We start from the raw sequence: 14,361 nt of genomic DNA on the forward strand, positions 1-14,361 counted from the left end.
GTTCAGTCCCTCGCAGACTCTTCCTTTTCTCCCCAACTGCTTTTGTGGGGGGGGGGTGCTTTTCCATAGTCTCCCCCTGTCCCTGTCCTCTCTCCACAAGCAAAAACAGCTCCCTGCCTTCTGTGGCTTCTCTCTCCTCCAGTTCACCTCTCTGTGCCGTGTACCTGCTGAGTTCTGTGGTTCAGGTTGTGCAGATTGTTGTGTTAATCCTCAAATCAGTTTTCTAGGTGTGCAAGATGGTTGTGTTGATCTGGCTACATTTCAGGGACAAGACACACACAAAAAACTTTCATGTTGTTCTGCCATCTTGGCCCCACCTTCTGGGGGCCTCCCTCTTTCTGCTTGAGAATCTTACACCATGACAGAATGTAAATTCATACCCCTGCTGTGTGAGGCTCAAGATACCTGATACTTCAATTCCTCCTGGATTATTTTCCCACATCAGACTCCACTAGACTGCTTTTAAGTTCTAGGCTTTGTGCTAGGTGTTCACTTCCAGCTCCCCAACTGCATTCTGGCCATTGCTCTTTTCCAGCTACACCTGAGTATTCAAACCCTGGTCCCTACAGTCTATTATCTGTTATTTTTCCTGAACTGCTTTGCTTAAGCTTTGATACCTCTTTATTTCTAGCACATGAGAATTCTCACTGTTGCTGCCTTAGGTTGGGCCCTACTTGGTCACTTTGCTTCTAGTTTGATTACCCTCTTACATGTATCTGTCTTCCATTAAGCACCAATATTCTTTGTAATGGAAGAGCATAAATTTTGTAGCTCAGTGTGTCTTTCCCCTTTGCTACCTGGTTTCCTCCCTCCCCTTTCCTACCTTCAGTTCTCTAGGCCATGCTGTTCCACTCCTTTGTGCTCTGCACGCACTACTTTGCAGACTATCTGTGTCCCAGTTTTGTGTCTGGCTAAAATTCAGCTCTGCTATTAATGTCTTCATATATATATGTATATATATGTATAGGTATATATGTATGTATATATATATGCACATACGTGTGTATACATAAGCGTGTATATGTGTATATATGTACGTATACATATGTATTATATTAACGTATGTATATTAGAGCACATGCACGCACAGGGGAGATCGGTGTGGGGGGGTTGGAATCCTAAGCAGGCTCCACACTGTCAGTGTGTTAACCAACATTGGGCTCAGTCTCACAAATTGTGAGATAATGACCTGAGCCAAGACTGAGTCTGATGCTTAACTGACTGGGCCACCCAGGCACTGATCTTTTTAGATCAGTCATTGATACATAGTAACACTTGGTAGTCCTTTGTTTTGTTTTTGGGTTTTTTTTTTTTTGCATTTTTATACAACTCGATAAAAAATAGTATTTCAAGCTGTACAGTCACCAGAAGTACACAGTTATCAAAAAAGCACACACTTCACTTGGCGTCTCCTCAGCAGTCCTTTGTTAAGTATTTGTGTGGTGTGATTACATGTGTGCATATCTGCATGTGAGTCTGTTGTGTGTTATTCATTAGCATTGAACTGGCTGAGGTTAAGGATATGATTTTTCAACACACTGCTGCACTGTTGCATGCTCACATGCTGCTTTTTCTTTCTCCCCCTCCAGGGCTGTTGTGTTTGTTGTGGATAGTGCAGCCTTCCAACGAGAGGTGAAGGATGTGGCAGAATTTCTCTATCAAGTTCTCATTGACAGTATGAGTTTGAAGAACACACCGTCATTCTTAATCGCCTGCAATAAGCAAGGTGCCATCATGTTTTCCAGCAATCATAATTGAGATTTTTGTGGGATTGCTACTAACAGTTAATACATTTATCTATGATTGTTATTATTGAGAAAGAGAGCTAATTGTTAATGGACTACGAAGAATTTTAAATCTTAAAATTGTTTATACATCTGCATTTTCATTAGTTTTACCATACAAAGGAGTGACTATGATCAGTTTTTCTTCGATACAGTGTTTTGCATTTTTTTTAAATTATAAATCATTTTACTTTATTTACCAAGCTGTTTTGTCAGATTGACAATATGTCATCTCACACACAGTTGTGGAGGGCCAGAGGGGGAGTCTCTCCTTTCAAACAAGTTTACCTTCCAGCACATTTCATCAAGGGGAGTTTGCAGAAGTTGTTTTTCTTTAACCTCATAGCCATTAAAAACTTTTCATCATACCAAGTAAAACTAGGCTTCAGTTTCATTACCTCTAAAATAAGATAAACTAGTTGATTTTATGGTCCTCTTTCAAATTAAAATTCTGATTCTATGAAGAGCCCATTGCATTTCTCAGAAGTGATCAGGTAGTAATAACCTTAATGATGTCTAATCAGGAATCGGTCTTAGAATCATTACCTGACCTCTCTGTTTTTTCTCTTCAGTATAAAGAGAGAAAGTAATATTTATTTGGGTTCTGCTATGTGCCAAACCAGTGTTTATCTCTTACCAAGGTGCACTTGAGTAACATACCATCTTAGTATCAGCTGGAAATATGCTTAGTTTACTTTTATATGACAGGGTTTTTCTGTTAGAGTGAAGGCTCTTGTTACAATAAAAAACTGGTAGGTGTTCTTTCTGTTACACTGGCTGGACTTCTGTACATATTAATTTAAAAGGTCTGTAAGATGTAGAAAACTTTCAGGAAAGAACTAGTCAATTTTAGGGTCACAAGCTTAATACATTTGTAAGCATTTTTGTAGGAAAACCCATGCATGCAAATACAAAGCTTATTACTTTGATAGTGGAGCTACTAATGGTAAAAAGCTCTTTTAAAAAACTAAAGGGAAAAGAAACTTACTGGTTTAAATAGGAATTTTCCATATGTGCAAGAAGTTTTGGGAAGAGACCCTTTCTGGTTTAAACTATAACAGTGTCTTTATTTCTGTACAGACATTACAATGGCAAAATCTGCAAAATTAATTCAGCAGCAGCTTGAGAAAGAACTGTAAGTATGAATAAGTCATATTGGTTAATGTAGATCTTAACTCTTAGGAAATACAGATATATTGCTTAAAGTCTGGTTGTATATGATTATCATAGTCTGATAAATAGTGTGAAATATATTTGTTAAATGACAAAATTAATGGAATTTTAAAAAGCCTCAATGGGATGTTCATGGATACTTTAAAAATTCATGGATAGGGGCACCTGGGTGGCTCAGTCGGTTAAGCAGCCGACTTCGGCTCAGGTCATGATCTCGCGGTCCGTGAGTTCAAGCCCCGCGTCGGGCTCTGTGCTGACAGCTCAGAGCCTGGAGCCTGTTTCAGATTCTGTGTCTCCCTCTCTCTGACCCTCCCCTGTTCATGCTCTGTCTCTGTCTCAAAAATAGATAAACGTTAAAAAAAAAAAAAAAATTCATGGATAGAAGATCTCAGCTTTTTTGAGGCTATAAATTCAGTGTATTTTCCCACTGTTTCTAGTTCATTTATAGTAGTTATGAAAGGTTTTAGAAACTACAGACTTTGAAAGCCATGGAAATTTTTGTTGTTGGAGTAAGAAAGGAGCACTTTGGAAGAATTTAAACATCTATGATACTATATTTTATAGCTTATTTTATTGTTTTCAAGCTACATGACATTATTTAGCTTGATTTTAATGTTTAAACATTTGTAAATTGAGCTGTAACCTTTTGAATTTTAAGGAATCTAACATATCTGTACTCTGCCACTTTGTAAGAGCTAGCTTACCTAGGAGATAACATCAACCTTATAATGAAGTAAGTTTGTTTTCTTATTGCTGTGTATAAGGACTTTTTTTTTCAAATGTTTATTTTTTTTTATTTTGAGAGAGAGCTGTGGAGGGGCAGAGAGAGAATCCCAAGCAGGCTTCACACTATCAGTGCAGGGCCCAACGCAGGGCTTGATTCCCATGGTTCGTGAGGACATGACCTGAGCTGAGATTAAGAGTTGGACACCCGGACGCCTGGGTGGCTCAGTCGGTTGGGCATCCAACTTCAGCTGAGGTCATGATCTCACGGTCCGTGAGTTCGAGCCCCGCGTCGGGCTCTGTGCTGACAGCTCGGAGCCTGGAGCCTCTTCAGATTCTGTCTGTCTCACTCTCTCTCTCTCTCTCTCTCTCTCTCTCTCAATCTCTCTCTCTGCCCCTCCCCCCTCACACTCTGTCTCTCTCAACAATAAATAAACATTAAAAAAAATTAAAAACAAAAAGAGTTGGACACCCAACCAACTGAGCCACCCAGGCGCCCCAGGATTTTCTTTTATTAAAGAAAAGAACCTGATGAGGAAAAATTGCATAAATTCAACTTTGAGCACATTTTTTCCCACTAGGATTTACTTACTACTCCTTTATTCATTTAACAGGCACCTATAATTCATCTAGTATATGGTAAGCCCTGCATTTAGAATGTAGCTACAGGGGGAAATACAATGTGGTTCCTGTACTCAGGAGCTTAGGGTTGACAAATTCCTGCTCAGGATATGCAAACAAGGAATAGTTTTACATTTATTTATGTATTTATGTATGTGTGTATGTATGTATGGGTTTTTTTGTTTGTTTTTTTTTTTTTTAGTTTTATATTTTTAAAGGACAGGTAAAAAAAAAATAATAAGAAAAGTAGAAAAATATGTGACAGAGACTAAATTTCACCTACAAGCCCAAAACATTTAATTTATGGCTCTTGACAGAAAAATTTTACCAGGCCTAGTCTGCCATTTTCTGTGGTTTCTTTCTTTCTTTTTTTTTTTTTCTTTTAGTTGAGAATGATATATTTAATTCCATATGCTTTAAACTTCTTAAAATATAAAGAGTAAAGTTAGCTCTTCAATCAGATTTATCAAAGATGCCATTTATCAAAGATATTCAAGTTGAATATCAAGAGATTTTTTTAAACCCCTTAATGGAGGTGTAAATGATACTTAGAAAGCTGTGCATATTTAATATATACAACTCAGTGCATTTGGGGATAAATATCCACCTTTGATACCATCACCACCATTGAGGCCATCAAAATATCCATTACTTCCCAGTTTCCTCCTGCTCCCTTAAGTGTGTGTGTGTGAGAGGAGAGATTCATGAGAATACTTAAGATACCCTATTAGCAGATTTTAAGTGTACAAGGTAGTATTGTTAGCCATAGATACTATCCTGTATAGTAGATCTCTAGCATATGCTTGTTTGTGTAACTGTAACTTTATAACCTTTGACCTAATGGTCAAAGGCTCCCCATTTCTCCCTCCCCCACCCCTGGTAACTGCCATTCTACTCTGCTTCTTTGTGTTTGATTTAGATTCCACATATAAATGTGATCATACAGTATTTGTCTTACTGTGCCTGTGTCTGCTCTTTCACTTAGCATAATGTCCTCTAGGTTCATCCATGTTGTTCTAAGTAGTAGGATTTCCTTCTTTTTCAGGGCTGGATAATATTCCACACTATGTATGTTCCACATTTTATTTGTCCCTTCATCCTTTGTTTCTTCTGTTTCTGTGAAAAATTCCATTGGAGTGTCAATAGGGATTGCATTGAATCTATAGACGGCTTTGCATAGTATAACCATTTTAACAGTATTATTCCAATCCAGAAACAAGGGACATCTTTTCCTTTACTCATGTCTTCACTTTCTTTCATGAATGTCTTACAATTTTCAGTGTATAGATCTTTCACCTACTTCATTACATTTGTGCCTAAGTATTTTATTTTTGATGCTATTGTAAATAGGATTGTTAATTCTTAATTTCTCTCATAGTTTGTTAGTAATACATAGAAACATAACTGATTGTTGTGTATCAATTTTGTTATCCTGTAACTTTATTGAATTTGTTTAGTAGTTCTGCTTTTTAGTGGTCTTTAGGGATTTATGTATATAAGATTAAGTCATCTGTGAACAGTGATAATTTTACTTCTTCTTTTCTGATTTGCATGCTTTTTATTTCTTTCTTTGCCTAATTACTCTGTCTAGGACTTCCAGTGCTATGCTGAATAGAAGTGGTGAGAGTGAGCATCCTTGCCTTTTCCTGATCTTAGAGGAAAAGCTTTCAGCTTTTCACCGTTGAGTATTTTCTGTGGGCTTGTCATATATGACCCTTATTATTTTGAACTACATTCCTGCTCTGCCTATTGTTGAGTTTTGATCATGAAAGGATGTTGATTTTTGTCGAATGATTTTTCTGTATCTATTGAGATGATTATATGATTCTTATCCTTCATCCTTTTACAGTGGTGTATCACCTTTATTGATATGTTGAACTTTTCATCTTGAGTAAATCCCATTTGATCATAGTGTACAATCCATTTAACGTATGTACTGTTGAATTTGGTTTTCCAGTATTTTGCTGAGGAATGTTGCATCTATGTTCATTAGGGATGTTGGCCTATACTCTTCTTGTAGTGTCCTTCTCTTGCTTTGATATCAGGGTAATGCTGGCCTTATAAAATGAGTTTGGAAGTGTTACTTCCTCTTTAATTAGGAGATTTGAGAAGAATTAGTATTGATTCTTCTTTAAATGTTTGGTAGAGGGGTGCCTGGGTGGCTCAATGTTTTAAGCATCCTACTTTGGCCCAGGTCATAATCTCACAGTTTGTGAGTTTAAGACCTGCATCAGGTGAGCTTGAGCCCTGCTCCAGGGCTTTGCACTCTCTCTCCCTCTCTCTTTCTGTCCCTTGCTCACTTGCATTCTATCTCTCAAAAAAAAAAAAAAAAAAAAATTTAATTAAAAAAAAAAGTTTGGTAGAATTCACTAGTGAAACCATCTTGTTTTGGGCTTTTCTTTATTGGTGGCTTTTAATTACTGATTCAGTCTCCTTACTCATTATCCGTCTGTTCCAATTTTCTGTTTTTTCATGATTAGGCTTTGGTGTGTTTTTTGTTTCTTGGAATTTATCCATTTCTTCTAGGTGTCTAATTTGTTGATAGTGTCTTATCCTTTGTATTTCTGTGGTGTAAGTTAGCCCTTTCATTTCTGATTTTATTAATTTTAGTCTTCTTTCTTTTCCTCCTCACTAAGGGATTGTCAGTTTTATTTTTCAAAAAACCAGCTCATAGTTTTATTGATATTTTCTATTGTTCTCTAGTCTATATTTCATTTCTTTATGCTCTGATGTCTATTTTTTCTTTCCTTCTGCTAAGTTTGTGGTAGTTTGTTCTTTTTTCTAGTTCCCGGAGGTGTCAAGTTAGGTTGTTTTTCTGAGATCTTTCTTTTTTCTTAGAGTAGATGTTTATTGCTACAAATTTCCCTCTTAGAACTGCCTTTGCTGCATCCTGTAAGTTTTGGTGTGTTGGGCTTCCATTTTTATTTGTGTAAATATTGTTTTATTTGCCTTGACTTCTTAGTTCTTCAGAAACATGTTATTTACTCCCCACAAACTGGTGAATTTTAAAATTTTCCTTCTATTACTGATTTCTAGGTTCATACCATTGTGGTCAGAAAGATACTTGATGTGATTTCAGTCTTAAATTTGTTGACTTGTTTTATGGCCTAACATGTTATCTATCCTGGAGACTGTTCTGTGTAAACTTAAAAAGAATGCATTCTTGGGGCACCAGAGTGGCTCATTCAATTAAGCATCTGACTTCGGCTCAGGTCATGATCTTGCAGTGAGTTCGGGCCCCATGTTGGGCTCTGTGCTGACAGCTCAGAGCCTGGAACCTGCTCCAGATTCTGTGTCTCCCTCTCTCTCTGACTCTCCTGCTCGTTTTCTGTCTCTCTCTCTCTCTCAAAAGTAAATAAACATTAAAAAAAAAAAAGAATGCGCTCTTGCAGTTGTTGGATGGAATGTTCTATATTTGTTAGTTATATTTGTGTTTAGTCTTGTTCACATACTTTGTTTTCTTACTCATTCTGTGTCTGGATTATCTGTTCATTGTTGGAAATGTGGGATTAAAGTCCCCTGCTATCATTGTGTTGATATCTATTTCTCCCTTTAGTTCTGTTAATCTGCTTTATGTATTTAGATTCTCTGATGTTAGGTGCATATATGGTTACAATTATTATATCCTCTTGATGAACTTATGCCTTTATATAATGACCTTCTTTGTCTCTTGTGACAATTTTTGACTTAAAAGTCTGTTTTGTTGAAATAAGTCTAGCCAGCCCTGCTCTGTTTTGGTTACCATTTGCGTGGAATATCTATCTCTATCCCTTCATGTAGAACCTTAAATCTGGTGTGTCTCTCGTGGAGATAGAACATAGTTCAATCTTGTTTTTTAATCCATTCATCCACTCTGTTTTAAGAATTTAAGTCATTTACATTTAAAGTAATTACTGATAGGTAAGGATTTACTCTGTTTTGTTTTGTTTTATAATTCCTTTGTCCCTTTCTTCTCTTTATAATTTAATTATTTGTTTGTGGTGCTTTATTTTGTGCATCTACTATAATCAGATTGACAAAAGTCAGAGACAGAGAATTTTGAAAGCTGCAAGAGAAGCCAGTTGTCACAAACAAGGGAAACCCTGTAAGACTAGACTTCTTAGTCTTAGCATATACTTTATGTGCCAGTAGAGTAAAATCATATATTCAGAGTGCTGAAAGAAGAAAAATGCCACCAAGAATATTATACCCAGCAAAGCTGTCCATCAGACATGAAGGAGAGAGAAAAAATTTCTCTTCATGTTTAATTTGTTGGGGGTTCTTTGGGCTTAATGGATCTGGATGTTCATTTCCCTTTCTAGATTTGGGTTTTGTTGTTGTTGTTGTTTTATTTCTTTGAATAAGATTTCTGTTTCTTTGTCTTTCTCTGCTCCTTTTGGGACTACCATAATGCATGTACTTCGTTTATTTAATGATGTCTTATAAGTTATATAGGCTTTTTTTTTTTTTTTTAATGTTTGCTTCTTTTTGCAAGAGACACAGAGTGTGAGTGGGAGAGGGGCAAGAGAGTGAGGGAGACGTAGAATCCGAAGCAGGCTCCAGGCTCTGAGCTGTCAGCACAGAGCCCAAGGTGGGACTCGAACTCACCAACTGTGAGATCATGACCTGAGCTGAAGTCTACGCTTAACTGACTAAGCCACCCAGGTGCCCCTATATAGGCTCTCTTTACTCTTTTTTTTTTTTTTTCTTTTTGTTCTTCTCACTAGGTAACTTCAAATTCCTGATTTTAAGCTCCTCTGATTCTTTCTTCTGCTTTGGCAAGTCTGCTGTTAAAGATCTCTGAATTTTTCACCTTAGTCATTGTGTTATTTAGCTCCAGAATATCATAAAAAAGTTTCATGGTTTCTTTTTGTTGAACTTTATTTTTTTAAGTAGGCTTCATGCTTAATGTGGGGCTTGAACACCCCACCCTGAGATCAAGAGTCACATGCTTTACTGACTGAGCCAGCCACATGCCCTGAACTTCTCATTTTTATTCATATATTGTTTTTCTCATTTTATTGAGTTGTCTTTTTCTTTTATAGCTCAATGAACTTTCAAAGGATTATTTTGAATTCTTTGTCAGTTAGTAGATCTCCGTTTCTTTAAGGTTAGTTATTGGTACTTTATTTTGTTCCTTTGGTGGGCTTGCTGCTGGAGCCCTTGGGCAGGTTGGCCTGGCTCCTAGATCCGTGGGTAGGTGGGCCTACTGCCTGGGTCCACGGAAGCGGGCCTGGCACCAGGGTCCACTCAGGCAGGCTCGAACCTGAATCTCTCCTGTCTTGCCAGGTGCCTGGGTCTCCTGGGGCAGGCCTTGTGCTGGGGTCCATTGGGGTGTTCCTGGAGCTTGGGTCCATATGCGTGGGCTGGGGCCATGAGGGTCAGCCTGGTGCTGGGTTTTCTGGGATAGTGAGTGCTCACTTCACTGTCCTTCCCCCAAGTGAAGCATATCTCTCCATGCTTGCAGGAGAAGTAATGTGGGTAATGTGAAGCTGTCCTTCCTACTCTCTTCAGTACATCTTTTTTTATTTCTGTATAATACCCAGGTCCTGTGATCTTTGACCTGGATCCCTTATCTCTCATGCATAGGTGGTTATTCAGATTGATGGTTCTGTGACAAGACTTGTGCTGGAAATTGCTATTCTGCCCTCTTGCTGATGTCACTGTTAGTGGTTTCTGTCCCTTCTGAAATTGCACGTTTTTCATCTCTTCCCTTACTCTTGATGCTCTCTCTTGAGACTGTAAATTGTTTATTGTTAGACTAAGAAAATTGGAACAGTTTATTTTTTCTAGAAACTCTGTTGCAATTGTTGGGAATTGGGGGAAGAAGTGATCATATTTGTGTATCCCATTTTTTTTTTTTCTATTTAGCAGTATAGTCCCAAGTCTTCCTGTGTTCAAAGTACATATTTTCCTTGGTCCATTTGCTTTTTACTCTAAAGAGCCATATAAAAGCAATACAGAAGAAAATGCATTACAAGGTAACTTAGCAAAATGTTAAAAGTTAGGAAGGTTAATATCAGTTAAATTAGGAGCCTGATTTTATTTTACTTTTAAAGTTTATTTATTTCTGTTAGTAATCTCTACTCCTAATGTGAGGCTTGACCTCATGACCCCAAGATCAAGAGTCATATGCTCTTCCAACTGAGCCAGCGGGGCATCCCAGGAGTCTAACTTTAGATTAATCCTGTGTTTGTGAGAATTAGGCCCTATCAGCTTTGAAGCATTTCATAGTCTCCTGAATAACAAGGTTAACTATGTTCATGTGGCTTTATGGCAAGAGCTGAGTACATATTTAATGTTTGGCCTTTTTTCCTTTTTAAGTCTTTTTTTTTTTTTTTAATTTATTTATTTATGTACTTGAGAGATAGAGACAGCATGAGCAGGGAAGGGGCAGAGAGAGAGGGAGGGAGAGAAAATCCCAAGCAGGCTCCATGCTTTCAGCACAGAGCCCAGTGTGGGGCTCAAACCCACAAAACCATGAGATTGTGACCTAAGCCAAAATTAAGTGTTGGATGCTTAACTGACTGAGCCACCCAGCCTCCCCTAAGGTTTTTGGTTTTTTTTTTTTACTGTAAAATATCTTACATATAAAGGGATAGATATGACACATATATTGACTTTAAAGAATATTAAAATGAATACCCATGGACCCACCACCTTGCTTAGAAGGTCCTAGGGGTTTCTCCCCAAAAGTTTTTCTTCCTTTCCATCAAGAGGTAAGTAATATCTTGAATTTTGTATTAATTGTTTCTTAAAAATAGTTTTTTCATGTGTGTCTTTTTCTAAGCAAGGTATTGTTTAGTTTTTCTTGGAGATTCTTCACTAATTTTCATGCAGCCTTACAGCTTCAAGAAATGCTTTTTGTTAAGAAAGCACTTTGGGGAGCATGTATTCCTCTGCTTCTGGATAGCAGAAAGTGTGGGAGAAGTAGACAAATGAGCATTGCTATGCACTCTTTTTGGGGGCCAGCAGGTGGCAGTAAGACAACTTAAATTGGGAAGGTTTTAGTGGGTAAAGAGGTTGGAGAATAGTGATTGGGCCCAAACTGGATATGAGAATTTGGAGTTTGTGGATTTCTAAGCTCTGTATCCACATAGACTTGTGATAAATGTAAATGTAATTTCAGAGACTTAAGTTATTATAACATTTACAACGTGTATTTAAAAAATGTGTTCAGGGCACCTGGGTGGCACAGTCATTTGAGTGTCCGACTCTTGATTTTCTGCAGATATATAAAGGGGGCACTGGTATGACCTGGGGATGTTACTGACCTACTCTTTATCAAGCGAAGTCAGGCCGGACCCACATCTCTCCTAGCTGAGAACGGTATATGAATGCAAAGAGTTATTCAACAGTCTTAATAGTGTAATTGACAGGTTTATGATTAAGTATTTAAATGAATACTGAAATATTTAGGAATGAATGTGGTTTTCTAAAGGCCTTTAATCACTATATAAAAGTTACTCTCTCCTTCCTGACTCATTTTTCTTTTGTGTCACAGCAACACTTTACGAGTCACCCGTTCTGCTGCCCCCAGCACACTGGACAATTCCAGCACTGCCCCTGTTCAGCTGGGAAAGAAAGGCAAAGAATTTGAGTTCTCACAGTTGCCCCTCAAAGTGGAGTTCCTGGAGTGCAGTGCCAAGGGCGGAAGAGGGGACGCTGGCTCTGCTGACATCCGGGACCTGGAGAAATGGCTGGCTAAAATCGCCTGAGGGGCAGAGCTAAAGTGCAGGACAGTTGAACTTGTATGTGTGTGGAAAAGGGTGTGGTAGCCTTGAGTTGATAAAGAAGGGGTACAGAATGTAATAAGAAACATTTTCTTGTTCTGGAAACAAATTACTGTTGAAAGTAACTTGGAATTTTTGTTTTTAAGTTTAGTTCTCCCTCATTGCTTTCTTTTATTTGTGTGCTTCCCTTTGTTAAGGTGTTGTCCCTTTAACATAAGCTTGATGTAAGGTTAGGAGGGTATTATGAGAATATGATTATCATCTGAAAATTTCTTATCCTCTGCCTCTGTGCTTTAGTCCCTTTTGCTGAAAACAAACCCTGTCTGTGTATGGAACTAGTTGATTTCCATTTGTCCTTGGCTGGTTCACGGTCAATACATCATCTGGTCCTTTGTGAATTCTCAGATGTGTGGGTGTAGTTACAAGGTGGTCTCCTGACGTGTGAAGACAGGTAGAAAACAGCAAGGCTGTGTTGACAGCGGGTCTGTTTTTCATCAGCTTGGTGACTTGTCCACACTCCAGCCTCATAACACTTAGGTTTCAAAAACATGCCCTGAACCCTTGGAGTCATTCCCAGATGACAGAACTGTAAATGCTAAATCCCCAATGCCAAGGGCCTCGTGTGTTCTGGTGGTTTCCCTTAATTGAGGAGTCTGTGGAGATTTAGAAACTGTTGTGGTTTTCTGGATGGCCGAGGGCTCCTGGATGTGTTCGTGTGCTGTTTGGCCCCTGTTTTGTACTCCTAGCTAGAATGCAGTGGAACACATAGGAATGATAAAAGTTCTCCATAGTTTTAACCAGCAGTGAATATACACTTTAAAAAAGAAAAGTCAGCCTCTTCAAAGTGATGCTCTTTGTTGTTGTCTTCTTGAATGTTGGCTTTTTAAATGGCTTTTATAAATTATTAATGCATTTCTTGGCAAATAAAATAACCTGTCTGGCTCAAAGCAAGGAAATGGAACGGTATGGTGAGTACAAATGGGAGCATGTGTTAGGAAGGGTGCAGGCCTGGTTCCACATCTCCAGGGCCTGCAGATTGCAGCGTACACAGGAACAAACAGCTGTCCCTACTTCACACACTCAGGGACAAGCTCGGCCAAAGCTTCAGATGAGATCAGGGTGGCTGTGGCTAAGTGAGAAGGTAATCCGAGAAGAGTGTGGTCAGAGCATGATGGGGGTGTGGGTGCTCGGAAAGCACGCAGCACGGGCACCCACCCTGGCTCTGAGGGGTCAGGGGGAGTCTGTATAAACACGGAGCCAATAACGTCCGAGTGCGGGAGGTCCCCGCATGTGCTACAGCCCAAGCCTCTGGCTGCCGTCACGTCTTCCTTTGAGTGATTCTAGCTCCGCGTGAGACTACAGCTCCCCTCTGCCCTCAACCCTGTTTCCTACACCTCGCTGCTCGCATATGGAGTAAGTGCAGGCTGACACGGGGAAGACCTTGGACCTTGACCCTGGTAGAGTTATTATCCTAAAGCCTCAGTGCTGCTAGTGTTCTTTCTGTCCTTTGGATTCTTGGTTTTTGTCCTTATTAGCTAGCAGTGATTTAAGGAAATAGGTAAGAGTAACGAAGCAGAAATCAAAAAGGGTTGTGATAAATGTGACATGTTCACATAATCACAGGTGCTTGTGTGAATAAAAATCAATGGCCTGATGCTTCTGTTAAGAGGCATGTAATCTCTCAGTTTTGCTTTTTTGTTTTTTTCTGGTTAATAAATTGTTATACTTTATTGGAGGAGGCAATATACCAAAAAAGTGACAAGGGGAGCAAGGTTGAGTTGTCTTCAAGGCTGAAAGATGATCTTCCGAAGAAGTAATGTCGTACCTCAAACACTGATTCTCAGATGCTGGTGTGCGTCTGAACTATCCGTGCTGCTTGTTAGCCCTTCTGAGGATCCTGGTCCTAAACTTTCAATTCAGCGGCAGATCTGGTGTGGTGTCAGGAATCCGTGTACTTAGTATATGCTTTACCAGGTACGTGGGCTCTTAGGAACACCCTCAGAAGTCCTCTGCCCTGGAGTATCACATGCACCTTCAGTAGGTTTTGTTTTTAAGTCTTTGGGCCATGAGCCCTGTTTAGTTCTTCTAACAGGATGAAGTAAGCACTCATCCTGCTTCCTACTCCTGTGCTACAGTCATTCCACTCTTGTGCATTTTGGGCCAGGATGAGACCACGAGGGGACTTCCCTCGGGTGCTGGGTAGGAGTTTTGATAGGTCACATGTGTTCTCTCCTCTGTTGGTATCCTCTTGTGGCCCTGCAGCCATTTCTTCATGAGGTGGGAGGCAAGTGTGGCCAGAGTGGAAAGAGATGTCAATCACGGGGGCTGGCAGACAAGGCACAACTGTA

At 39.1% G+C, this 14,361-nt stretch overlaps 1 protein-coding gene across 1 annotated transcript in view; it reads left to right on the forward strand.

The window, feature by feature from the left end:
• The window catches only part of SRPRB (SRP receptor subunit beta), a 30,308-nt gene extending 16,611 nt beyond the window's left edge, over nt 1-13,697 (forward strand). Inside the window, exons 5-7 of the mRNA XM_047099883.1 lie at nt 1,590-1,726; nt 2,865-2,919; nt 11,785-13,697. Of these exons, the coding sequence (XP_046955839.1) occupies nt 1,590-1,726; nt 2,865-2,919; nt 11,785-11,998 (406 nt within the window). The 3' untranslated portion in view covers nt 11,999-13,697. The remainder of the gene's footprint in view (nt 1-1,589; nt 1,727-2,864; nt 2,920-11,784) is intronic.
• The last annotated feature ends 664 nt before the right edge of the window (nt 13,698-14,361 follow it).

Source organism: Lynx rufus, unplaced genomic scaffold (genome assembly GCF_022079265.1).
Source record: "Lynx rufus isolate CCGP_SWC_20201006 ecotype Redwood Valley unplaced genomic scaffold, mLynRuf1.p SCAF_5, whole genome shotgun sequence".
Lineage (NCBI taxonomy): Eukaryota > Metazoa > Chordata > Mammalia > Carnivora > Felidae > Lynx > Lynx rufus.